The sequence below is a fragment of the Mercenaria mercenaria genome, chromosome 8 (genome assembly GCF_021730395.1).
Source record: "Mercenaria mercenaria strain notata chromosome 8, MADL_Memer_1, whole genome shotgun sequence".
Lineage (NCBI taxonomy): Eukaryota > Metazoa > Mollusca > Bivalvia > Venerida > Veneridae > Mercenaria > Mercenaria mercenaria.
Genome location: NC_069368.1, coordinates 32718949 through 32746703, shown reverse-complemented (window position 1 = coordinate 32746703; position 27755 = coordinate 32718949). Strand labels below are relative to the sequence as shown.

Genomic DNA, 27755 nt, shown 5'->3' with positions numbered 1-27755 from the left:
CATGAGAAAACCAACATAGTGCATTTGCGACCAGCATGGGTCCAGACCAGCCTGTGCATCCGCGCAGTCTGGTCAGGATCCATACTGTTCGCTTTCAAATCCTTTTGCAATTAGAAAAACTGTTAGCGAACAGCATGGATCCTGACCAGACTGCGCGGATGCGCAGGCTGGTCTGGATCCATGCTGGTCGCAAATGCACTATGTTGGTTTTCTCATGGTGCGGCTCGTATGTTCTTTACGGTACCGTACTGCATTGTACTTGTTATTTATTTGAAGTATTCAGTAGGTATCCCATCCTGTAAAAAGTATCTAAAATAATTTGAAATACTAGTAATCAATCAAATTTATGATGAAAAGCATAGAAAGCAACCAAAGGAAAGAGAACGTTTAAGTGATATTATAATAAAAGTGCAACACCCCTTGAACCCCACTAGCAAGACAAATTTGCATTTGACAATCATGCTTGTGCAGAATAGCTCTACGTATGCCAGTGCCTGTGAATTTAAAGCACTAACTAAACAATCATGTTAGTTCAAACTTTGTTGCCCATTACAGCGATCGTGAAGTAACGACATATCATGAAAAGATAGAGTAAAGCGTATCACCTCTCTCTTCGATTGTTGTAGACGGTAAATAGACCTTATCAAAGTAACAATGTAATGCATTAACAAGCTTCAATATGTTTAATACGATTCTTCCATTAGTTACTTTAAATATCTAATGAAATCTGTAACAAGATCCTTTAGAAGAACGGAACATAGTAAAATTACAAAATACTCGGTCTGATCGTCTCAATGAAGTAGGTAACAAACTTAACGCCCCCTCTACTACAAAAACTCTGAATAGGCTATTTAAAATGATATACAAAGTGAGTCTTTTCCAACGGTGAAATGAACCAACAGAGTAACTACCTAAAAACGAGTTCCTTCTATTTAGTTAATTATATATACCATTATCATCTTGTATGATGTGTACTTTGGACCGGTGGTAATTTAAAAGTAAATTATGGGTACAGGGATGCATTATACCTATGCATATGAAGATCAGCCGCCAATCTTCCATTAACAGGCTAACTTTATTAAGCTCATAACATTCATTTTGCGATTCCGTACTGCAGGCAATTTAGTCGTAACTACAGACATACGATTATATGAACGATATAAGACAGGATAGATATAGCCTAGACCGATAATGGTCAAGTGAAAATGGAATATATGCAATTTAGAATATATATATTAAGTAATGTATTCAACTATATTTCAAGTTACTCTCCAAAACACTTGTATAGCTACCCGATAACACTGTGTAATGCGAGTCAAACCTTTTAATTCACGATATAAAGATGGTATCTGGTTTATAAACCATCAAACGGCCCTGGGCTTAAATATATTGTCGTTTTGAAAACGGCTTTCCTAAAAATTGATCTGAATTTGCACAGAAAAGAACACTCTAACATAAGCATGCCGCTCTGGAAAATAAGCCACCAGATTCTTATGAATATTAAATAGGCCCAATATCGTGTTTGGCGTCGATACAAAAATTAAATATGACAAAGACGTGTTTGCAGTTGCTAAACCCAGTGCATAGTTCTCATGCAAATTGTAAGCAAATCACAGGGTGGTAAAAAACATGTTTCAATTTAGCCCGCAATGAAAACATTTGCAGCTCAAGGAATGATATAAACATACCTTTAGCCTATGTCAAATATATCGCAAGTTATGATATATTAATATTGTGTGCACGCAAATGAAACTGGCAGATATGTGCTTTTTTTAGTTTTGTAATATAACGTGTGAGTGTTATTTACTAAGCAGAGCTTAACAGTTATTTTTAGTTACGCAACAGAAAAGTACTGAATCTGCAGGCTTACTTCCGTGGGTTGATATGCATAGTTTCATTTGTGTTTCTTTATTGTTATCTATCACCATGACACATCGCGCTCATCACATTCACGATTACTGTAACAGGACAACAAAACTACTCCAAATTTAGTAAATGGGGTTAATTTGAAAATGACTTACGCGGTTCAGCGTATGAGAATTCGTCTGAAATTAGAAACAAATAAGTCTAAGGCATGTCCGTCCCAACAACAGATGGACAGGTAAAATATTCCCTTCAACTAATCGCTGTTTTCAAGCGTAATGAATCAAATGTTGTTTGTACATGCAATACATGTGTTTGTGAAATTTGCTGTGCCCTGTAAAGCATTGCACATGGAATATGTTAACAAGTATAATGAAATGAAAAGACAATATAATCATATAATGACCTCTGACAATGAAAAGGTATAGATATTTTAAGGAAGGAAAAAAGTGAACAAAACAAAACATTTACCTACCTTTGACATTTAAATACACTTCTTTTCGAAGATCTCTGTTTGTGGAACTTATCTGGCATTCATACGCCCCGCTATCCGCTGTAGACACGTTCGAGATCATCAGATTCCAATCCGTAGAATCCTCCGTATGAGCAACTTCAAATCTTGTGTCACCCGTGATGATTACTGTTCCGCTTGTTAGAAAAAGACTTTCGTTCGCTCTTCGCCAGCTTATCTAAAATATATACCGAAATTTATAAACATATTTCAACACATTTGAAAAACAGACATAACTCTTATTCTGTACAAAGTTTTTAAATCGCTTTTAAGCATGACTTTCTACGAACGTTTTGGATACCAAAATACTCCGGGTCAAACAGTTGCATCGGGACTAAACTGGCAAATATTTGATGTTTTGTACATGTAACATATTCACGCAACATACTTATTTCAGTTCAAATATACGATGATGATTTTACATTAATCAATATATAGTCCTAAGTGGTACGAATTAATTCACAATCTTTGTTGGTTTCGTATAAAATATCTATCCTCTGGAAGCATATAATGCAAACAAGCAAAATAGTGACAAAACCTGGTTTGATTGCGCCTGTTGATGAGGGACAATGACAAGTGTAACAATCCTCACACCCCCTATAACGGTGTAAGAGGAACTCCGTTGTACCGACACGAACTTACTCCATGACCCAAAGAAGCCTGATAATGTGTATAAAGCAGCAACTCGAGAAGCGAAGATATTAAGGAGACCTTGTGATGAATAAACTCAGAAAGTTAGATAGGGTAGACAGAGACAATTCCCCGCAGTACAAACAAAACACAAGAGAAAATTCGCTAGTGCTCACAATTTCAAGCGATTTGCCAAATTGTGGAGGAATACTACGAAGGCATATGAGATTACGATACACATTCAACAGTGCGAAGTCAGTGTTTCCTGAGCCGCCGTTTCTGGTATATTACAAATGAGACAATAGCCTCCGAGACACTGTTTGCAAGAAACAGTATAAAATGTTATTTAATAAGCCGTGTACTCGAGGAATATATGAAACAGGCTGGTGTGAAATATGCCCCTACATGTTAAAGACAGAATTATTTACAATGAAGGTCACATTTACATTGTTAGGACCAAAGATACAATATCACATGCAAATCAGTGACTATTGAAAATTCTCTACACGTATGACATATATGACACCAGAGAAATACTATACCAACCTGACCAGAATAGGAGATATCCTGGTCAAGTCGCGAACCAGTTTTACATGAGCGGGACTAGGAAGTCTATGAAACATTTAGGCAATATGGGACCAATACAAAGGAATAACGCACCAACCGTATTTAACGTCTGCATCGCAAAACTACTTCCGACGTCAAAATACCAGTTCCATTGTTTTGTAATTCAAGTGAGGCCAACAGGTCGAAAGCTACGACAAATATAGAGTATTTATTGTATCTTCACCTACTGCTTTTTATATACAAGATAATACCAATATTATGGTAAGCGTAATGAAGAAAATTTGAATAAAATAATCAGAAAAGTAACAAATTTTACAATGTAGCTCGCGACATTTCTTAACATCTAAAACAGCCATCTTATTGACTTTACAGTATATACATTACTCGTATATACAAATATTTTGGTAACGATTTCTGGTAACGATTTTCGATAATAGTCCAGTAGGTTAATCAGAAGATTGTGTCGCGAGTTCGTTACCCGGTTAAGGTGTATATGACAGTTTGATAACAAGAAGTTTTGTAAATCAACTGTCTTAAATAAATTCTGAATTCGTGTAAAAGAATTAACGATAACTACAGCAGAATGACGTCTGTAAAATGCTGTAAAGACACACCACAGAATGACTGTATTCTTCTGTGTTTCCATGACGGTAATTACATACGACTTACAAACAAGTATTCGGTTACAAAATGAGAGTGGCATGTAAAAGGCCCAGACTGTTTAATGTCTAAACATTTTTAATAAATGTAGCGGTATGCACAGTACTTTTTTTATTTAGTTAAGTGTAGACCGCTCTTCGTTTTTACAGTGTCAGGTAGGCATTTATATATTCTTTTAAAACTATACGGAAAACATACCTGCTTCCTACGCCAGCAGATGAAGTTGTGAAAACATGTTAATTCTAGAAGAGTTTAAATTGTCTACCTGTCATCTTGAGGTATATCCGTATTATACCAGTATTATCAGTTATTTATGTGGGGGTGGGGGGGGGGCGAAACAGTAGGTCACACGGTTTTGGTGGATCTTAAAGTAGCAGTTATACTGATTTATCTGCATGTTCCTTTGTTTTAAATAGTCCAGGTTAGGTTTAAGTTTGTAAAACGTGTTTTGATTCTATGTATAATTTAAACCAAATAAAGGAAGCGTGCTGAAATTGTCGGATACTATGTAACAGATAACAAAATGCCCAACGTGCTACATATCCATCAAAATGTTTGTCAGCAATTAGGACATTACATTTGCACTGCATGAAAACCCGATGCACATAGTTTCTTTCTGAAATAAGCAATGTTTGTCCTTTCATGATATAGATTATTAAGTATTTCACAAGGATGGTATATCATCACAGTTATTGGAAATCCTTGAAGAATTTTCAGTTGATTTATTTTCATAGTTTGCCTTTAAATATACATTACCGTATATTTGTGTATTCATATAAATTTATCGGGGTAACAGGGCTAACATAGGAAAATAAAAAATACAAACGTTTGATATTTCTTAATAGGGCGGTGCCAATACATATACTATCTTGACAATTTTGTAAGGTACATATATTACGAATCAACAATATATCGAGCTTATTCCATTTTTCGTTGTTAACAATTCTGATTTTGTAATAAACGCAAAGCTGATAAAATGAGCCATGCCATGGGAAAACCAACATAGTGGGTATGCGACCAGCATGGATCCAGACCAGCCTGCGCATCCGCGCAGTCTGGTCAGGATCCATGCTGTTGGCTTACAGTTTCTCCAATTCCAATAGGCTTTAAAAGCGAACAGCATGGAGCCTGACCAGACTGCGCGGATGCGCAGGCTGGTCTGGATCCATGCTGGTCGCACACCCACTATGTTGGTTTTCTCATGGCACGGCTCAAATGTATATTGGCGTGTATAAAATTCAAACATATTACCTATGCAGTAGCTATGAAGTATACTGTGTTTTTCTACTTTTCTAATATTACCCCAAATCGGTGTTATATCTCCTATTTAGATGTGCCAAGTCTATTTAACTACACGCCCACCACAACAACTTCATGAAAAAGTATCCTGATAAAACAGATATAATATACTTAAAGACGACAAGTGAACACTATTTAATGCGTTTTCACAATGTCATCTACTAACTCTTTTCAGTTTAAGACATTTAAAAAATGAATACATAACTACATTACACTGTAGAAATAAAGTGTGTTTCAAACTTAACAATATTTATCAAATACTGGTCAAATCAGCAGTTTTAACTCTATGATCTTTTACAACAACTGCTGATAGAAGTTTTTGTTTTGGACATAATACACAACTTCTATTTTAGTCAAAAATAAATTAAATGTCTAGTTTCATAAATGATATAGAACAGTGCCCAACAAAAATATAACTGGACTACTAAGTAAGATGTTTGAAGCTCGACACTTTGTTCTCTGACATGTTCACGATTTGATGCACCTGGAGATGCTGTCATTTATTTGTGGAGATAAAGTTAATACTAGTATTATGTATGATTCACGAAACTGATTGCCTTCCGTAAAGAATGGCTGTAAATATACGGTATAAGACCCAGCAAACAAACAACAATTTTGAATGGTATTAAATGTTTCAATGCCTAAAAGCATAAAAATGTTAATATTAATTTGATTTGAATCAGCGATATTTGGAAAATTCATGGACATTTACCATCGAAAAGGAGGCATGTACATCTAATTTTCCCTACTTAAAAGCTTGCCGTCTTCAAAACATCCTTAAACTGTTGGCTTATGATTTAAAGTCTAATCTGGAAGCTACATAGTAAAACAGGATGTTTTCTGAAATACTATTCTGACATTTATATTCCATATAAATTGTACGGAAAACCATCATGATTCTAATCTTTGCATTGATAATGAACTCAGAGGAAATTGTTTTGCAATGTTCCCAATTGTCAATATTTATTCCGTAAATGTTCTTGTTACACGAAACATAGTTCTGACAGTAGCTTAAACTTAGAATGAGGGGCCTCTGTGGCCAAATGTTTTAAGTCTTCAAATCACTTTATCCTCATCGCTGCGGTTTAAGACTTCGCTGGAAGCAATCCAGCTGGCACACGGTAGGTCCGCGGTTTCACCCATGTGCCTGTCCTTGCCCTTGCAATAATACACGGGGGACGGGGGGCATCTCGGGTCTTTTACAACGATCGTAAGTATTAAAGTCACCATATGACCTAAAATTATGTCGCTGTTACGTTAAACCAAACATTAAAGCTTAGACGGAAGATATTTCATGAAAAATATTCCGAGTTGAAATTTTACCACAAAGTCAGCTTTCAGAATCTTTTACATACAACTGATCGAACTTATCTAGTCACTAACATGCGGATAATTGGTCTTACCTTCTAATGTTATACATGATATGCGCAAATATGTCATGCTTCCACTTTATCATAAACAATAGATGTAGAACAGGTCTGATAATTATCATAGACCTCTTAAACGGTCTATAAATAGTTTATATACCTCATCAAAACAAAGGAGCCTATAGGTAAGAACAGTTAACGCTAAATGTATAAAATGCGTTACATATATAGATTGACACCGAGGATAAAAGTCTGGCATAAAGTACGGGCGTAAACGTTGGTTATGTAACTTCTTGTTCTATGTGATCAAAACTATAAATGTTCAAGTCCAGCTATTGAGTCGTATTTATATCAATTGTACGGCCTATGTATGCGTTCAAAAGCATTAAACCGGAACTAAATAATGGCAATATATATAAATGTAGATTCAGTGCGTTTTCTTTCCGTAAATTTTGATAAAAGTCAACCCACATTTAGAAAAAATATGAAAGCAGGATTTATTGCAATAGTCCATCATATCAAATGCAACCAGGGCATATCAAAAGCAAATATCTTTCATCGATAACCAAGCTTGTGCAAATGGGAGTTTTACATATAATATCAATTTCAAGTTGGAAGTAGTTTCGACAAAAGTGATTTGATATAATATTTTAAAGACAATAACCCTCAAAATATAAATCAGTTCAAACCCGATCATTTGGACAATAAAGCTAGACAGATATTAGAGAAAAGGCGAAGATAAAATCATTATTTCTCTTTAACTTGGTATACGTAGTATTTATCGTCAAATTTATTGGCATGTCCCTAGATCTCACTCACTACGTCCAAATCTTTAAAAAACATCAAAATGCCAATAAAATGTAACAAACTATAAATCAATAGCATTTAAATTGATATCTATGAAAATTATATAAAATAAAACTGAATTATGTATAACTTATAGCCAGATCTTTCAAAGCAACTCTGCAATTTAAGGAAAACCTGGATACGAAAATTGTAGATGAAATGATACAGCTATAGATCAATGTCGATTATATACAAAGTCAAGCATATTTTTGTAGCTACGTTGCTTTTTAGTAATTTAGTTCCGATTTCATTCAGCTTTGCTGACAGTACACTGAAACATAAAGCATTGTTTGAACTGTAAGTGCAGAATATCTGCGGAATAATCGGAAGTATTAACTCATGGACTTATATGGCAGGTCAAACTTTACAGATGGCAATTTTCTGAAGTATGACTTTAATGCAATTCTATATATCCTACATTGCAAAACTTTGCGTCTGTGTCGAATGGATTTAAACCTTCACAAACCTGTATCCTGTGGTGATATACCTGTATCCTGTGGTGATATAATATGCAATGCACAGCTTCTGTAACAATATTTTTCTTTTCAGGAAGATGCCCCTCATTTTGACGGAGCTAAATTTTTGTGTAATCTGTTTTCTCATCATGTATCTTAAAAGATGGAAGGTCTATGACTTAAAATCATTAACCCTTTTGTACTTGTTTATGTCAATGTTTTCTTTATTTTTAATTTCTTAATGACCAGGCTTCTTGGATAATTAAACGTAATTGTCCTCGGACAGCTCTACGACATTTTTTGTTTTATTAACAAATTAATGTACTTCCCCATTCGAATCTTCAGACTTTCAGTTCTCATTACTTACACTCGACAGAATGTGCAGTGTACATGTTAGAATGACATTAAAATGTTAGGCACAGAATTCTTGGAGCTCGGAGGATGACAGTAAATTAGCGCTCTGAAATAGTTACATCGAAAAGGGACATTATCAATAAATACCTCATTTTTTTTTTGATGGAAGAACAAAAGCTATGTCAATGTAGTACAAGCACCTTGAAAGTGTCATAAGACGCATTTTCCCATTCTTGGACTCTGTATTGTTATTTTTTTCTTTAGGATCGCGGAGTTCATTCAACTGACAGAGTGTGAGGGTGTTGCATGCACTTTTCATGTCATCTCCTAGACTCCGCTACTATTTTGCTTCATTGCAATCTTTGCCCCATAGGATCTTTTATTAGATTTATTTATCAAACCTTGTATTCACGTACTCTAGAAACCAATCCAGTATTTGTTTTCTTAAAGGCAATACAAACGAGCCAAAAGTGGTAACTTAAAAACAGTCTTACGCTATATTATATTTGTGACAAAACTATTTTGCTAAAGTAAATATCAGGGACTGTCTCATAATATAATTATCCATAGCATATCGTTGATTTGTCAAGATTAATTTATCAGAAATGATTCTCTAGTGTCCAGATATACGCATTAGATATTCCAGAGGCTATATCACTACATCGCGATCTATACAGACCGCCGCTAACTGCAGTTGCCACATTCCAGCTTGAAGATAAAATTATAGACGACTGGCGCTCACAAATTTATCTTATGGAATGGCAAAATATTTTCGTTATTGTCAAGGAAAGTTATCTCATAATCTTACACACGATGAACAGTTTTAAGACACTCCCTTTATACCGGTATTAGGTATTTTTGCGCGGCCTGTTGTCGTTATCCCTCTCCCGTCTAATACCGATCTAATCTACATCAGTGTCACCTTTTAAGGCGTAAAAAATTGTTTGTTTCGGTATCCCGACCTACTCTAAATTTTTGGCCAGACCCTAAATGTTTTTATGGCCTTGGAGAGTTTTTTTTTTCAACCTTTTAACAAAAGCTTGCAAAACTGCAATTTTTATGCTTTAAACATGGCCAGTGATGTTAGAAATCAACATACTGATGCTCTAAAGGCATAACCCCCTTATTTATATTAATTATTTGACATAAAAATAATTTCCAAAAAGTCTCCCTTAATAAAAGAATATTAAAAAAAAATCCGACCTACCTACCCTAATTTTTTTGAGCATGTTACCGGAAACAAATAAGGTTTTTTTAGGCCTTATCATTTAAAACCAGCGCATTACAAATGCAATAATTTTGTAAAATATTTAAAACAGATAAATTGAAGAAAATACAAACCGTTTTAGTACCCAAATGTTTGACGGAGCAATAGAGAATAGCTCTCTCTCCCTTGTGGTATGTGTAATTTGATTCGGTCTGTAGAAATTTAGGTGCAGGTGTAGAATATTTGAACTCTCTGTTTCTACGTCCGGTGGCTGTAAATAGAAACGATGACATCTTCGTGAATATTACACTAGAAAAAGACAGGGCAATATTATTACAATTACATTTTAATCACTCACAATAGAGGTTAACTTCATGCAGGAAGATATGCGTGATATGCACGATACCTCACTTATATAGTACTAGTCACTTCGATTCCCATTAAGATACTGGTTTTGAATAAATTAGATCAAGTGTTCTGAGTTGTCTGATTTATTTCCGGGGGTGAAATCATTATAATGAAATTATCGTAAAGATAAAAATGTATAATGTTTGCAAAAAGCGGCAGGTAATACCATTATCGTATACCTAGATTGTTTCCAGTGGGGAACACAAAATTGATAAAAAAAAGAAAATCCTTTGAAGTCATAGAACGCAATTCAGCAAATATATGTGTTTAACTAAGCTTGTTTTGTTAAACGTGCGACACAATTCCTGCCTGGTCCTTAACCAAATATTAATTTTAAATTGACCACGCGATTTTTTTTATGTATATATATTGTTTTTCAATTTTGTAGCGTTTTCAGACGTTGTCAGTCTATCAAGAAAGTGTAGTGTCAGAGGAAAAACACTCATTAAAGCAATAAGGTCCAAGTCCAAGTTGACTGGCACCAATACGTCCGTGATAGACAGGTGAAAAATCCATGATTGATGAAGTTTTATTAGACTACCAAATAATCATAGTTTATCAAAACGCAGCTGATGCATTCACTGTTAAGACATTTAGATATAATTCCACAAAGATTGCCTGTATTAATTTGATAGTTTAGTTATGTTGATATTATAATACAAGAAACGTTGCATCTTCCATTTTCGTTGTATAATCGATCTAACAGATAATCTCTTATTAAATCGGGGCAAAAAAGTGTAAATCTTTGTCGTACTGGCATGCATCAAAATCTACCACTTCAAACTCCACATGCTCTCAGCAGTTTTGTTGGCACGTACTTGAAATTGTGTAATCTGTATTTCCATTAACAAGGTTTGATGTATGTGAAAATATAAGTCTTATCATGAAGCATCTTTATAATCATACCAAGGACATCCTATTAACATACACTCCAAATAGTACAAAATTGTGTCTAAAATAGTTCCCTTAAATCCCCTTTTCCCACCATGTCCTTTATATGCCAGCTATACTATACCAGCAACAGAGCAACAGAAAACCAGATTTTTTTACAATGCTTATTTATAATATAAAAGTATTTATCTATTCGAACGATATTTTGGGCGAAATTATATTTGCTTGCCAACTACTCCGACATCGAGCTTATCTTCTTTCTAATTTCAATCACAATAAGCATAAATTAAGTTTTACCTCTCATGAACAGACACAATCGCACTGATTATCATAATTGAGCCGTGCCATGGGAAAACCAACATAGTGGCTTTGCGACCAGCATGGATCTAGACCAGCCTGCGCATCCGCGCAGTCTGGTCATGATCCATGCTGTTCGCTAACGGTTTCTCTAATTGCAGTAGGCTTTAAAAGCGAACAGCATGGATCCTGACCAGACTGCGCGGATGTGCAGGCTGGTCTGGATCCATGCTGGTCGCAAACCCACTATGTTGGTTTTCTCATGGCACGGCTCAATTATCGATTCGCTTGGTTGCGTTCTGTGCTTCCAAAGAATTTCTATAGATTTTATTAATAGCTGTCTTTTAGTGCCGTCTGGCGGCTGTAAAATATCTCCTTGTACTTGGACTCATGTTGGTATATTTTCTGGCTTTTTAGAATCATGGTGAACATTCAATTTCATTATAACAGAATTCCACTTAAACCGGTGCAATTGACGTTAGGAGCACTTTTCATTACCTCTCATCTCACGCACTGACTCAATTAAACCGAGTTCTATATCATATTGCTTGGCTGCGTACTGTGCTACCAATGGACCTTCTATAGATTTTATTGATTTTATGAAATAATTGTAGATATGCCGATATAAAATCTGTGCAAAACATTTAATTGTAAGACAAACAACCAAAGCAGGTTGTTTCGTCGGTAGCAATACCAGTGTCATGGATGTCTACATTACCCTAAAGTCATCGAAAAGTTGTCTGTTTTCGGGAATATTCGCATACATTGTACCAAGTTATATCTTTCCTCTGCAACGGCTGTTAAAACACTTTATATCAAAGCAACAATTTTTGCCACGATTTGAATGACAATAACAGATACAGTGGCATGCAAGTGGTTTTGTTATGTTACATTAATAACGACCCCAGGGAGTAAACATAAAAACAAGTGGGTGTTTACGTAATTGGTCGAAGGAATATATTTTTCTGTCTTCTTTGACAGTGATATGATATCAAAACCAAGCAAGTCAAACAACTATCGACACTTTTCTGTAATGTTAGAAATTTGAAATTGTTTTTGATTCAAAACAAGAACCATTTAAATTTTGTTCTTGCTTACGGAAGGAAGCCAATATATAAAGGGTATGTTTATTTATTTATGTTGTTGGGTTTAATGTCGCACCGACACAGTCAAAGGTCATATGGCGACTTTCAAGCTTTGGTGGTGATGGAAGACCACAGGTGCCCCTCCGTGTATTATTTCAGCAAGAGCGAGCACCTGCGTAGAACCACCGACCTTCCGTAAGTCAGCTGGATGGCTTTCTCACATGAAGAATTTAACGCCCCGAGTAAGGCTCGGACCCACATGTGGGAAAAGTGATTAGAAGTCAGCGGCCTAAACCACTCGGCCACGAAGGCCCCGTGAGAGTATGTACGAATCGTAAAATATGGTAATATAAAAAACAGCTTAGTTTAAAATAGATTTGATTTACAAAGAAATGTTGAGACATAGATAGGAATTTAACGTAAATACATATTTACAAAAATGGTGAGGGTAAAATATGTATTTAAGAAATATAATTTTTACAAAATTGGCGAGGCATAGATATGTATTTAGGTAAGATAAGTATTTACAGAAATGGGGAGGCATAGATACGTTCTTGCGCTTTGAATTTTGAATAGTTATATATTTGGAATTCAATATTACGCATGTCAATATTTAAATGAACAGACCAAACATGACATTAATACGAGTGGTCTGTCCACAATTATTGGCGGATTGCCTCTGCGTTTTTAAACGACTGAAAGTCATGTATTTAACGATAACAGTGTTGACTATTACAAAATAAAGTTCAATGAACAAATACAGCCCCTAAACGCCCCGAAATACTACAAAGACGACCTTTAACTACTTATTTCAAACAACTTTCTGTTGGTCACGTTGCCAAGATAAAAGAATCATTTAAGATCAAGAATGTCTTGCTTGCTGATCACTAAATGTGGTATATTAATTGAAATCAGAAAAACCGAAACATCTACATGATAGATAGATCGTTGGTAACATTCAAAACAATTGATTTTACTAGCGATTTGGTCACAGGTTAAAAAAGCATTCGGAGAACAAGTCATTGTTAGGGATATTTTTAGTATTAAACTGAACATTAGCATCGTTTCTATGGTGTGATAGTTAAAAAATATTTCTGTTTTGTTTAACTGATCTCCTACATCATGTTTTCGAAAAAGAAATCAAAAACTATCGTAGAAACAAGGACAAAAATCCAACAGGAACAACCACGCACCAAGAACGCAGCCTGCCAATAACAAAACTCTTCAGCAGTGTAGGTACGATTTGAAGACGATAGACAGTTGCACACAACTACAAAGACGAATTTCGTAAAACAGCAGACAACAAGGACAAAACAATCATAATTATCACAGTGTAGCACCGCTATGGAAACGGCTTTGGCACAAAAACCCATTTTAGATAAAAAGAATCTGTTCACTGCCAGTCAGCTCGATATTAAGAACATCATTAGCAAATGAATGAGTTAATTGTTAAAGTTTGCTGATTACAGACCGTGCTCTTATATGGTTAATAATGTATTCATTTCGCATGATTTTATTACTCATACAACTTTTTATTTGTACAATAATTAGATACAAGTGCACAGTGTGGGATTGGTGTAATTCTCGTGGGAAAAAGACTTTCTGCAGTAATTGTACCTTACATAACATAGCACTTACATTATATGTATTTCCTTTCTATAAAGAACAATAAACAGCAAATGAAAACCAAGGTCAAAACTTTCAGAGTTCTGATTTAAACGTGCGTGGGGCCGTGAGGAAGGGATGTTGCACGTTTTATTACATTTCACAAGCAAATTTAAGTCAAAATGTATCTGCTATTGTTTAGCTTGTTTTCATTCTATGCTTCTAAAGGATCGTCTTACAGGCTTGTTACGCATTATTGTCCTCTTTGATACTATAGAACAGAACATGGTTGCTCAAAATAACCCTCTTTATTTGAAAAAACAAAACAAAACGTTTTACTCCTGTTGTTATCAAACGTGTTTAATATGTAGAAATAATTTTTATTATGAGGCACTGTTCATTTAGTTATCGTTAGTTGAACATAATTATTTGCTTATTTATACGAGCAATCTGAATCTCTTTTGACATTTACATTAAGTTTAGATTGGAAACCTGGAAAATACATGAAACCTCCCCTATTCTTGAAATGTACTGCCCCCTCCTTCGAAGTTAATAAATTGATTATACTGTAGAGATAGTACCTAAGTTTTTCAAATCATAGTTATGAAGTTAAAAAGCTTTGAAATGACGACAAATGTACATATATTTCTCAAAAATAGATAATATATTAACAATAGTTTAAGCAGAAGCATGAAGTTATGAGCATTTAATATTTTCATGTAAACGAAAATTTTGTGATCAAGAAAATGTAACTCTTCTTGGACCTGTAGAGCATAAACATCAAAGGGACATAATATAGCGAATATTTTGTACTTGGGTGCATTTGATTCAACATTCAACTGTAATCTGGATTTCTAAATACTGATCCATGATACTGTGTGCTAAAAATATAGAACAGCTGGAACTGTCCTTTAACATCAAAAAGATGCTGTAGCAAAATGAAAATTGTTTAGCTGTAACTGGGACTAGAACCCAGGACCTCTCACACCTAAGGCAGACACTCTACCACTTCCCTATAACAGCAGTAGCTATAGCTAGGCAGTTTAAGTGCACCGATTACATTACGTGGACTGGAACAGTTTTGTGACAATAACACATAACCGGCCTACTCGCGTATTCGCTTTGTTACCTAACGGCAATTTTCGTGAAAAGAAAAAACATAATCTAATGCTGCAAACATTTTAATCGGTAAAAACTGCCCAAATTTCTCTGACGTGTTTTTTAGAGTATGAACTTACTAACTGGTAGTACCAGTGAAATATAACTTACACTGAATGTTATACATTTGCCTTTACAGCAGCTGGCGAATGGCAAAGACAGTGGGCTTTGTCAAAATATAAGCAGTTATTTTACCAGTTTCGAGAGGCCATCAGTTGATAGGAAAGTACAGTTATAAGCTAAATACCTTTCTGCAACACATGGAGTCATTAGCATTCACTGTCAATCAGTATTATGACTAAGATCGGCAATCATTCATTCATTCAAATAAAGTCCGTTGTTTACATTTTTTATCGTAACCGGCGCTCTTGTAAAAACCACTTTTTTTGAAAAATCGAAGAATGCGAAGAGCTATGGTACGGTCTCTATATACTGCATTCGTCTATATGACTGTATATGATCCGCTAGTGTGACCTTGACATCTGAGATAGGGATCTTTATCTTGCAACTCACTAAAAAAACATTTGGCGACCGTGCATCTCAAAATTTCAGTTCGGGCAAGTGTGCATCAATGCATGCGATCACTCGCATACACTAGGCAGCCATTTCGTGGGTTAAACAAAAATAGTGCGGTTTGAAGAATAACTATAATTTCTAAATTGATTTTTGTTAAGTATATTCAGCGGATATAAGCTACTGTCTTGGAATTTGGTTAAATATCTTAAGCAAGGAAAACACGTGCAGGTAAATTTACTGAATTCAGATAAATTGTTGTGTTTATATACAATTTGTAATTATTAACGCCTACTTCGTTTTAATATTTCCAAACACATACTTGACGAAATCAGTATACACGACAAAAGGCCCCATTACGTTCATATTTAATATTGTTAGACATTATATTGTCTTTCCTTTATCACAAAGACACGTGCAGGTTATCACTTCATAAATCTGTCTGGCAATGCAAACAAGTACTAGCAAAACCAAAAGGAAATCTTATTATTGTGTGTTTATTGTTCCTGTTTTTAATTTGTATCAACAGTGTTTTTACATCATTTGCCATCAATTATAAAATAAACAATATTGTAATTCTCTGCCAGTTTATATTAGATACATCATTTGTATAAAGCTTTGATGGAACGTTTTTATACAATGAATGTTTTTACCGTCAGTAATAAATAGAATTCTTCTTTGAAGATATAATAACATGGATAAAAAAGCGGCTTCTTGGATTCTATTAAAGTATTATTTTGTTGTTGTTGTAGATTTTACATAAAATCGTCTTAAGTGTGTTATGACGACATTTTGATTGCTTTTAAAGAGCTGGTGCAGTGTTGAAGAGACTGAATAATATTCCGATAAATTTGATTAATTTTAAAATTAATTTTAAAATGCTCCTATGATAACCGAGTCAAAGATTATTCAGAAAGAAGTTTATCTTCTTTATAACAAGGCATCAGGTGAAAAGCATTAGATTGAAACTGTTATATTGATTACGCGTACTTCCTTTTCTTGTAGTATCAGTCATCCATCCATTAACTCTATCCGTCGACCAGTAAATTACGAAATTTATATCATAACTCGACCCTTGTCAAAGACATTCCAGTCTGTCTTTGCCTGAGATTGTTTCGCCTTAACTTTGTTTTGATAACCGTTGTTTGCTGAGGTTATAAATAGGAACTAATCATAACAATCTAGTTACAGGTAATACTCTCCTATATACTAAGAGACAGTTACTGCATGTTGACATGATTTCACAGCATGTATGACAACGGTTAACATATTTGAGCCGCACCATGAGAAAACCAATATAGTGCCTTTGCGACCAGCATGGATCCAGAACAGCCTGCGAATCCGCGCACTCTGGTCAAGATCCATGCTGTTCGCTTTCAAAGCCTATTGGAATTAAAGAAACCTTTAGCGAACAACATTGATCCTGACCAGACTGTGCGGATGCTCAGGCTGGTCTGGATACATGCTGGTCGCAAATGCACTATGTTGGTGTTCTCATGGTGCGGTTCATTCAGAAATGTTGCAAATATAACGGATTGACCTTTGCGTAACAGTGAAATCTACCTGCCAAAGTGTTAGGGATTTTTCATTTTCATAAAATATTGAAACCTACATACAAAACTATAATTCGACTGAAGAAAATACGCCGTAAAAAATACCATTAAGATGTAATAATTACGTGTTTTTAAAAATTTGAACTTAAACGCCACTTTTTTTTCTGGATTCAAATACTGTTACACATCAATAAAAACTGGACTTCATAGGTACAGTATGAAATATCAAAGATTAAAGGTAATTGTAGACTGAAATTTCCAGAAGCACAGAGCACACCAAACATAGCCTTAGAGTCATGCATCGCAAAGTTGGCCCACACAATAAAAGATGCTCAAGATTATATACCTAAGTTATGACCCAGCGATTTAATTTTAGTTAGATTATATCATTTTTTATAATTCTTTTTCAAATAACTGTACCATTATATTTGTTCATATTACATAGAAGATTATAAAGCAGCGACTAATAACGTTATTTTTGATACAAGTGTACACGTTTTGAACTTTTCTTCTAAAACTGAACTACAATTGAATAACCTCTTGTTTTTATTTACTTTCTTTTCTTGCAGTTAAGACTGATCAGTTCAGTGGAGATGCTAAATTCTAACTATTGAAATTGTACTTCACATACACCCAGCATGCTTAAACGCGCTCCCGGCTGCTGGACAAAGTAGAAAAGTCTCCTAAAAGAACGAAATATTTTATGTAGTGAAACATGTATTAGTCTGTAGCATTTGAACCTAACACACAGTACTTTTGTCTATACAAACGTTTTAATTCTATGTTTGTTTTTCAAAATATGAAATTTTAGAATAATATTTTTTAAATTACAAAATCTCAGATCACGTAATATAAAGAATGTTGAGTAGTATGTACAAAAGTTTGTCAAAGACATCCCCTTATACAATGTATTATAATCTAGCAGGAACATGCCGAGAGAACACTAATGAACGTGACAATGTTTATTCAGTTTCATCATAAAAACTTTGATCTATATTTTCTCAAATTCAAATCCCAGTTGCCTCAAATTCAATATGTGCTTTCATCCTTAGAGTTAATAGGGGACAGTTGATATCTTCATTATGCCATTGTACTGTCACTCTTGCACATATAAATTTACTAAAATGGACAAAATAATGTAAATTCAGATCGACGTTTGTCTCCTATGTAATTAAGTAATTAAATCAACTAAATAATTGTAATTATACGACCAATAATCACATTTGTATACTTTCTAGTAATTTAAAACATGAATAAAAGTTCAGTAACCGCTTTCTTAATAGTTCATGAACAATTTACAGACTGAACAGCTGCCTTTACGTCAACCGAATCATGCGCAGAACATGACTTATCACTAGAGTTAGAACTCGAATAAGAAACACTGACATCTGTGTAATTGTAACAAATAAAATTTGATAAAGTGACTTATGTACGTGTGTATATCTCTTCGGTATTCACACTTACATTGACTGCCTGCGGAATTACTTACTTAATTAAGGTACAGTAATAGATATAAAGTTTCTGTAATTAAATAAATACTGAACTTTATCTAATTATTCAATGCTTTAACACAAAGTAGGTGTAAACTTGAGGCGATGCGTCAATCAAGTATGACCTCATAAACCACGTCAGAGGTCGGTGGTTCTACCCAGGTTAACGCCTGTGACGAAATAAGGCCCAGAGGGGCACATGTGGTCGTCCTCCGCCAATAAAAGCTGGTAGGTCGACATATAATTGTGTCGTCGTGACGTTAAACCCAACAAAAATGGTTGTACGCTTTTTGACAATTATTTGCAAATTGCGTATCAAAATAAATCCCATTAAGCCCTTCTGCAAATTGTATTAACATATTTAAGTAATGACTACGTTACGGAAGCAACACCTTTATAAATAATTTGTATCATAATAACAGATACAGCAGCACTGAAGTGGTTTTGTTATGTAACGTAAATTATGACACATGGGAATAAATAAGTGATAAAGCAATATATCAAAATCATTTTTTGTGATTAAGTCTTATAAGTTCTATCCTTTTCACAAAAACACTATAATCAAGGCAGCACATTCAGAATACATTTCCACTTTTTTTGTCTTGACAGCATTTACAAAGCAAAGGTTAAATTTACATTCTTAAATCCTAATAAGATAATCGTCTGTGTAAGCAAAGTAAAGTTGCCGATCGTTCAAAATCCGCAAAGTGCGATACAGACAAAATAATGAATTGTCTGAGGTATATACGCAAAATATTCCGTAAAGGCAACAAAAATGCTTTTCAATATAATGCTGCGCTCACATAGCGAAATTCTAATTCCTAGTGGAAATATGAGTCAGTGCAACATTTGAGTTATAGCAACTATATTAGGGTTTGGTTCACATGCAGTAAAGTTTCCAGTGGCAAATAAATTTACTAGTATACCCCAATCACGCATATAATTAATTTGTGGGTGATTGTGTAACTTTTAGTTTTACCATTTAACCATTATATTGATATCAATGTTGTGAGTGTAATATATTTACAAGTAAAGCTGGACTTTCAAATATATTACAATACTTTTTTTTCAATTAAGGAACTTAAACAGTAGCATCATAACATGTTTGGTTATACAATTTTTAAATTATATTTTATACAGTTTAATATTATCTAACGGTGACACAAACCAATCGCAAAATAAAGTCCAAACTAATTGGCTCAGGTGTATTTCTATTCTTGGTTCACATGAAGAGAAATAAACTCGCAAAAAATTGCATAAGTGCAAGTGTAACTTGCACCAAGTTCTAGTTGGCGCAAAATACACTCTATGTAAATATTGCATGGGTTGTACCTTGGTTCATATGATTTACTGTTGCGAAGGCGGAAATTTTTTTACAGCGCTTAAGATAAACAAATCATTAAATAATCAAGTTCTGTTTTATATATGGCGTTCCTGAACCTTAACTGAACCTGAAATATTTTATTATTAAGTTTACCCTTAAGATCTTGTTTACTAAATGTATAATTACAGTTTATTGAATTGACACTGAGGAAAGATTCACAAGCCCTTTAGAGAATAAGTACCGATAAGATTATGCAATTTCGGAATCATTCGGCCTTATCAGAAATTGAATTATTTTAACAACATTCGAAAACCCCTGAAATCGCTTGTAATCAAGCGGAAAATGCTAATCGGAATTAAAGGTACCTTAAAATGTAAAACAACTATAAATCAAAGAGATACTGAATAAAAAAGTCGGTGCAAACAAGATAGAAGAACATATAAAAGCTAATAGGTATGTAATGCACATGCAAAACAGTAATTTTATCCCAACGATTTCTTGTCTTTTCTGCCGTCTGTAAACTTTCGTATCAGTTCGCATTCAAGTACTGTCATATTATCAAACAGATTGTAAGAAAAAAATCCTTCTGAATATATTCAAAAGTAAGTTAAGTGTCTGACTAAGCCATTATCTAACTTTTTTTTCACTTTTGAGAAAAACAATAATGCGCATGTGTCAATGAATAAACCGACTGAATATACACTAAAGATAACTTTGCAGATTTGGACTTATGAGTATTAGGGGTCTATAAAACACACACGAAAAAAGATTTGACGTAGAGCATTCATCGTGTGTGGGATATTCGGAAGCAATCAAATTGTTTGGCACGGAACTAGAAATCTTGGAATGAAAATTCAATAAACATTTTCAGTTTAAAACATACTATAAATTTTTTTTAAGGTTACTGAAATTTTCAATTTTGCCAGTGGTTTTTCGTTTTGTAAAGAATTAAAGTATTATTCAAGATTTTATCTTCACGCGTATCTTGTTAGTCATTAATGCTGAAATGTTGCCTTTTGAAATCAGAAAGAAAGCAATGAAACAGAAAAGGAGCTGGCTGAAAAACTCACCGGATAAAATGTATACTTTTCTGCTGACGGTATCACAACGGTAATGAAGTGATCAAAAGCTAGTTCAGTGAATGGGAGATAATTGGAATACACTTCGAAAGAATGACTGCATGCAGTTCTTTTGGGTTTATTATTTGCTGACCTACGATATCACATGAACATTGTCGTAGAATAAATAAGTACCTGACCCTTTATAAACCATCTGTTGACAGTGGGTCTATATGAATAAAATCTCGTATGTATATCAGTCAATGATGTTTCATTGACATCGACCATTCCGCAAGTTCACTACATAAATACAGTATTTGTAGTGGGATACCAGTTGTGTCTAGGAGAAGTTTATTATCGTTTGATATTTTCCTTTCCAAATACTCTAAACCTCCATACCACTTTTCCAGTATAATCGTCTCTCTTCGAAGTTGATAAAACAAGGGTTTTAAATCTCTCTTCGAAATAAATTCATTGTCGACAAATCTTATTATCTAATAATCTTTGATGAATTATGAAAGCCACCGATCCTGCATCTTAACACCTATAACTACATTGATTTACCCACTGTGAGGCAGCATCATTGGCTATGTTCGTTGACTTACTTCAGTTAGTTCGATAAAGCTCCATTAAAGAATTTATAAGCATTATCATGCTAAGTTTATGGTAGGCTGCTAATAGTTTCTACGCACGAGCAAATATTTGACAAAGAAATGGACTAATGCCACATGTATTCTATTTGTCAGTGAACTTGCATTACATGTTAATCTTTTATTTATAAACAACGTTTCATATCTGACAGTTTCATGGAACAATGATAGACGTATCAGCTGTATTACAAAAATAAAAACGCTTTAGTTCTCTCAGTGATATAGGCGCCATCAGAAAATGAATTTTCCAGTAAAACTGAATATTTTCGTCACAAATTATTCCTGTCGGAAATAGTGGTACATAGAAGAGTAAAACATAACCTATTGTGGTAATGTTTGACGCACCTTGCAAATGAATTCATTAAGATTTTTTCTTTATAAGACCAGTGGTAAAACAATTGACAACATACTAGGAGCAGGTGTGCTGAAAACAAAACACACAGTCAGTTGATTATCAAGAACCTTTATAAATATCCGAAATAAAACGTCCATGGCCGCCAACTATTTGTGCAGAATATATTCAAAACACCGAATATTTTATGTTAACACCGGTACATCAACCATATTAAATGTATTATCAGTAATACTTTTGCGAAAGTTTTATTCTTTTCATTATCATCATCACTCTTAATGATGATTAGTTCTACAATATTGCATCATTATCTGTGATTTGTATGTATGTCAAACTCCAAGTGATTTACATGTTATGTTTTTTTTGTCTTGCCAAAGGCACTGATTTGCGGAAAAAACATGCAATGAAATTTGTACTTTGAACTATTATTTTGATTAAAACATCGCGGTGTTGGTATTATTCAATAATGTTGAATGATAGATACTTCATGCTGGTTAAACGTTCGCCATCTTATGTGCTGCAGTTAATGCAATGTCTGATTTTGCTACTGTATGTCCTTTAAAAATACTTGCAACGTCAAAATATTGTTTTGACCATTTTTTTAGTACTACTAGGTCATTTGTTTGTGTTAGGTCTTTTGTTTCTGTCCCCCATAAGACACAACTCGCAGTGCAATCTGGCCGCATTTCAAAAGAAAAATAAATGGTAACTTTCATTCATAAATGTTATTACTTTCAAAAGGTTCTCGTGATCTCTTTTGACAAATCAGAACTCGTAAATATACGTTTAGAATCATATCTTGATAATCAGCAACTAGTGCTTCGTTGTACTTTAAGAACAATATTATATACAGTAAAATTGCTAAAACGTGTTATTAATGAGTTATAAAGCTTGTGGGTTTTCCTTACAAGCTCTACGAATGGCTTCTATTGATAACAGCAATTTGATTTACCTGATTTACATTTGTACAATCGTCAATTAGTTCATACTTTTGTATCGTAATCAATAGGGCAATGAGGAAAAAGTGTCTGCCGAGTGTCAGTTTAAGTGCAGTTAGTCAGTACGGTAAATTGCCCTATCAAAAATTTATCAGGAAGAACAAAAATATACTTATATTGTAGAACTCCTAACCTGTCATTAATGTAGGCTTAATTGGGAAAACGTGTACTGCTTTTCTTTCTATGGCAGCGTCTCAAGCTACCGATTTACTGCTGGTGGAACTATACTCATGCACTCAAAGTAACTACAGAAATGACTAAGCATTCGTAATCTGATATGTAGAAGAAAATTTGAATCTAAGTTTTATGTTACTTACGATAGATTTATAAATTAAGTTAAATAAACCACTATTTTCTTTTAATGTAAAGGTACATTAACAAAATTCACCAAGTTAAAAGATTATTGAGGGTCGTTAGTTTCATTTTCGTTCCTTTGATTAAATAAAATGTACAGATGCGTAATGTTTTTTTTTCCTTCTTTTTCTGTTTTATATACTGTGTTAACTTTACCTATTATTAAAGGGACTCGCTTTTCCAGCTGCTTTTATTACTTACTTTTTCACGTAACAGAAGATTTCGACAAATATTTATTCTTATTAAGGTAAAAATGCTGCCCGTTTTCTCAATTAACAGAAAAAGTTGTCATTTATTCGCAGTTTGATTTAAGTTACTTTATACCGGATCCAGACATTATTCTATGATATACAGAAAAAATACGTTAAAAATTACGTCATCAATTCTGGTGTTTCAAACCTGCAAATCTATCTTCAATGAAATTATTGGAAAAAGAGATGACTTTATAAAACATACTCGATTGCAGTAAATGTACAATGTAATGAGAAACTGAAATACAGACAGCATCATGCCGCAGTCACATTTTTTGTTCAGAAAAGCAAAGAAATATATGGTTTACAGTTACTACCGTTTTACGCGAAATTGAACCAGATATAGTATTGATATAACATGACACCTGAAAACAAGGAATTCTATACTTAGATCAAACACTTATTGTTAATATATCATAATATACAATGCACGACCGCTCTTTTTTATACAAATCAAACTGCAACGTAACAATTAAGTAAGGTAACAGACAAGTTATTTCTGGTCCCGTCTTCGTCTTTAATAATGATGTCTTTTTTTGTAAGTATCATTGTTGAACGTTGCGGAGTTAACATAAGTCAATTGTAGACCTGTAGAGAGCTGGTTTTTTCCTTGAAAGGCATGCACTTCTAGTTGACTGATTTTAGCGTATTTTACAAAATTTTAAAAGTAACACGATCTTAATAGGCCCATGAGAGCAAAGGCAATCCAATAATATGTTCATATTTTTCAGATGACACAAAAAAATAATAACAAAGGAAATGCCAACAAAATCATATCTAGTCGGTCTGAGTTTTCTGCCAATGTAAATTTTATCAATATAAAACACATTTTCTATTTCCCTCGAGAACCTTTCCGTAGATGTAATTGTCTGTGGTGTGCACTTGACAGGATAATGTGAGAAATTTTCCTAATCTTATATAGAGAAAACATATTTCATCATCCTAGATCACGTCTGATTACACTCAGGTCGCTGAAGCATAAGCTGAATGGAAATCGGCGTATTTATTCAGTTTAATATATTCTGCCTTTCCGCAATTTTAATACAAGTTAATCATCAGAAACTCTCCAACTGGCTATTTTGTGATTATTAAAGTGCGACATGGGTATAAAAATGACCTTGAATTTCTTTGACCTATATGTCGAAAACACATTTCACAAAAACTTAGTCTTCAAATTATAAATAGACTGTCTGAAATATTCATTTGCAAAGACATATAAACAAAGGTAATACACTACCACTTTTCACGACATGTTTCCAATCATTTGATGCAAAATGTTCCAGTCTTCAGTTTTGTCGATATTGATGATATGCCAATATTTAAGCTTTAACTTTGCAACTGGAGACAATATGTTGCTCCAAATAAAGCCTTGTAGATTATATGACTAAATGAAATGCAACACTCATACAATACGTACAGCAGTTACATCTGTTTCAGCGTCAATCAGTCAAGAAACAATGAAATATAACAGAGAAGGGATATCCTGAACGTTTAACAAAGCCTCTGTCTCGGTGTTGGTTTTGACTTCATCACTGTCAGCTAAATCATAAAAGTCGTGCTTTCATTTTTAAATAAAATCGTGCGCTTCTGCAGTGAATTTGCAAATTTAGATACAAGGTGTCAAATTAAAGAAAAGCTGTTTACCATTAGGGCCTTACTTCTATCTAGAGCAGACACCTGCATGGCTACACCACCGACTTTCCTCATTAAGGCTTATTGCCACGTATGTACATTTCTTTTGAAAGCACGGCGACCAAGAAAATATTGAAGGCTATTCCTTAATTTCTCATAATCTTTCTCAAATTTGGAAAAGAGTAATAACATAATTCATGGTATCACCAAATCCCGCTGCAGCACCTTTATAGAAAATATGTTCCGATGATTTACTTTAACCATAGGGGACAACATAAAGGTATATATTTGATGTAAAATGTGTGTTCATGTCTAAATAGACCTTTCAGACACACAACTTGCATAAGAAAGCATTGTTAAAAATACATTTTCCGGTGAAACTATCATCATCACAAATTGTTCCTGTCATATTTGTTTACTTCCTGAAGAAGACTAATAAAAATAGTCGAAACGTTGAATGAAAATGGAGTTAGCTTTGTAATTCTCCTGTACTCTGTCAAATAATGTGGTATATGGAAATTGGACCATATATCATTGTAGTTACTAATCAATATCGTGCGCAGTTAGATCCTTTAACATCCATCTTATTACTTGAACTTGTGCTATTAGAAATCTGACTTGTTACATTCATAGGCCAATGAAATACCTAACTTTGGGATGTTGGAGGGAATATTGGCAAAACCCTTAAATTTTTCTAAGAAAATGCAATAACTAAGATTGTACTTTACGAAATGGTTAAAAATATCACGAATACTGCTTTTCTGGATTTTCTAGAGGGATAAAGGTCGAGGTCACCATCACATTCCGCGTGCTTCTTCAGACGTGAATGCATAAACAAACGTGTAAGATCGCTTTCTTGCATAAAAAACATGACACGAAGACTTTATGTATTGTTTTCATAGGCGATGACTTTACAATTCCGTTCTATTTTTTTAAAATAAGATTGTGTTGTTCTTCGAAACGATCGACATGTTTTAAATATCCATAACAGGGGCGCATATATCAACAACACTTTGTCTACTAAAAGCATGTATTCGATGTTTTGAAAAGATCATTTTTATATGTCGTTATTACAGACATGACCGTCACCATATTTTTGCATATCACTTAAAAAAAAAGATAAACAAGGACCCGGTTTCACAAATACTAGTAATAATTTTACATACGAGTACGAACAGTTACTTTGAGCACAGATACGTACTTTGAGCACAGATGCGTACTTTGTGCACAGATGCCTACTTTGAGCACAGATGCGTACAAACGTATATTATCCTGCTTTAATGATTACGAATTATATGGGAAATTAGATAAAAACGTATAAACTGATACTTCCGTTTATCAAACAATCACACAACAAGTTACATGCGATTCAATACATTTACGGTCATCTTAGAACTGATACAGCAAAGCATACTATGGATTAGATTGCTTCTTGTATGGTTCAAAAGATGCTATTCCATGTATTGAAGAAAGAAGACGTAGGTGCCAGATGTCCATCTTAGCACGGATACATGTTTGGCCCTAACACAGTATTTAAAATATGACCTGCCTTGTTGGTGCGTTATTTTTCTTCCGTTAATACAAGCCCGGATCCAGTGGAAATTTTACAAAAGTAAGTCCTATTTCAGAAAACAAGAGCTGTCGGTGGACAGCAACGCTCGACTATTCAACAGCCTTGTCGACTGAATGAATACTGAAGTCGAAAAAGGGGCATAATTTTAAAAAAGCAAAATAGGGTTATGGAACCTGCATAGTGCTTATCAGCTCATGACAGTGGACAAGTGTGTGAAGTTTCAATCCATTCCCATAAGTGGGTACTGAGATACCAGCTTACATATAAGAATTTAACTCAAATTTCCTAAGTTTAAAAAGGGGCATAATTTTGTAAAATGCAAAGCTGAGTTATTGACCCTTTGCATTGCATGTCATATCATGACAGTGAACAAGTGTGTGAAGTTTCAATCCTTTCCCATTAGTGGATACTGAGATACCAGCTTACATACAAAACCTTAACCAAAAAATTCTAAGTCGAAAAAGGGGCATAATTTTGTAAAAAAGCAAAATAGAGATATGGAACATGTGCAATATAAGTCAGTTTATCACAGTGAATAAGTGTGTGAAGTTTCAATCCATTCTCACAAGTGGTTACTGAGATACCAGCTAACATACAAAACCTTAACCAAAAATTTCTAAGTCAAAAAAGGGGCATAATTTTGTAAAAAAGCAAAATAGAGTTATGGAACCTGTGCAATGTAAGTCAGTTTATCACAGTAAATAACAAAAACTTAACCAAATTGGGACGCGGACGCCGACTATGAATAGTCGAGCTAAAAACGGAAGACGTTACAAAATTCATTATACTAGTGCACGTTATGTT

At 34.1% G+C, this 27755-nt stretch overlaps 1 protein-coding gene across 5 annotated transcripts in view; it reads right to left on the bottom strand.

The window, feature by feature from the left end:
• The window catches only part of LOC123566632 (lachesin-like), a 172011-nt gene that overhangs the window by 17213 nt on the left and 127043 nt on the right, over positions 1–27755 (bottom strand). For 4 of the 5 annotated variants that reach the window (XM_045360914.2, XM_045360916.2, XM_045360913.2 and 1 more), the window contains exons 3-5: positions 9894–10030; positions 2339–2552; positions 2022–2045 (exon numbers count right to left, since the gene is read on the bottom strand). In XM_045360914.2, the coding sequence (XP_045216849.2) occupies positions 2022–2045; positions 2339–2552; positions 9894–10030 (375 nt within the window). The remainder of the gene's footprint in view (positions 1–2021; positions 2046–2338; positions 2553–9893; positions 10031–27755) is intronic. The other variant, XM_045360917.2, reaches the window with a different exon arrangement.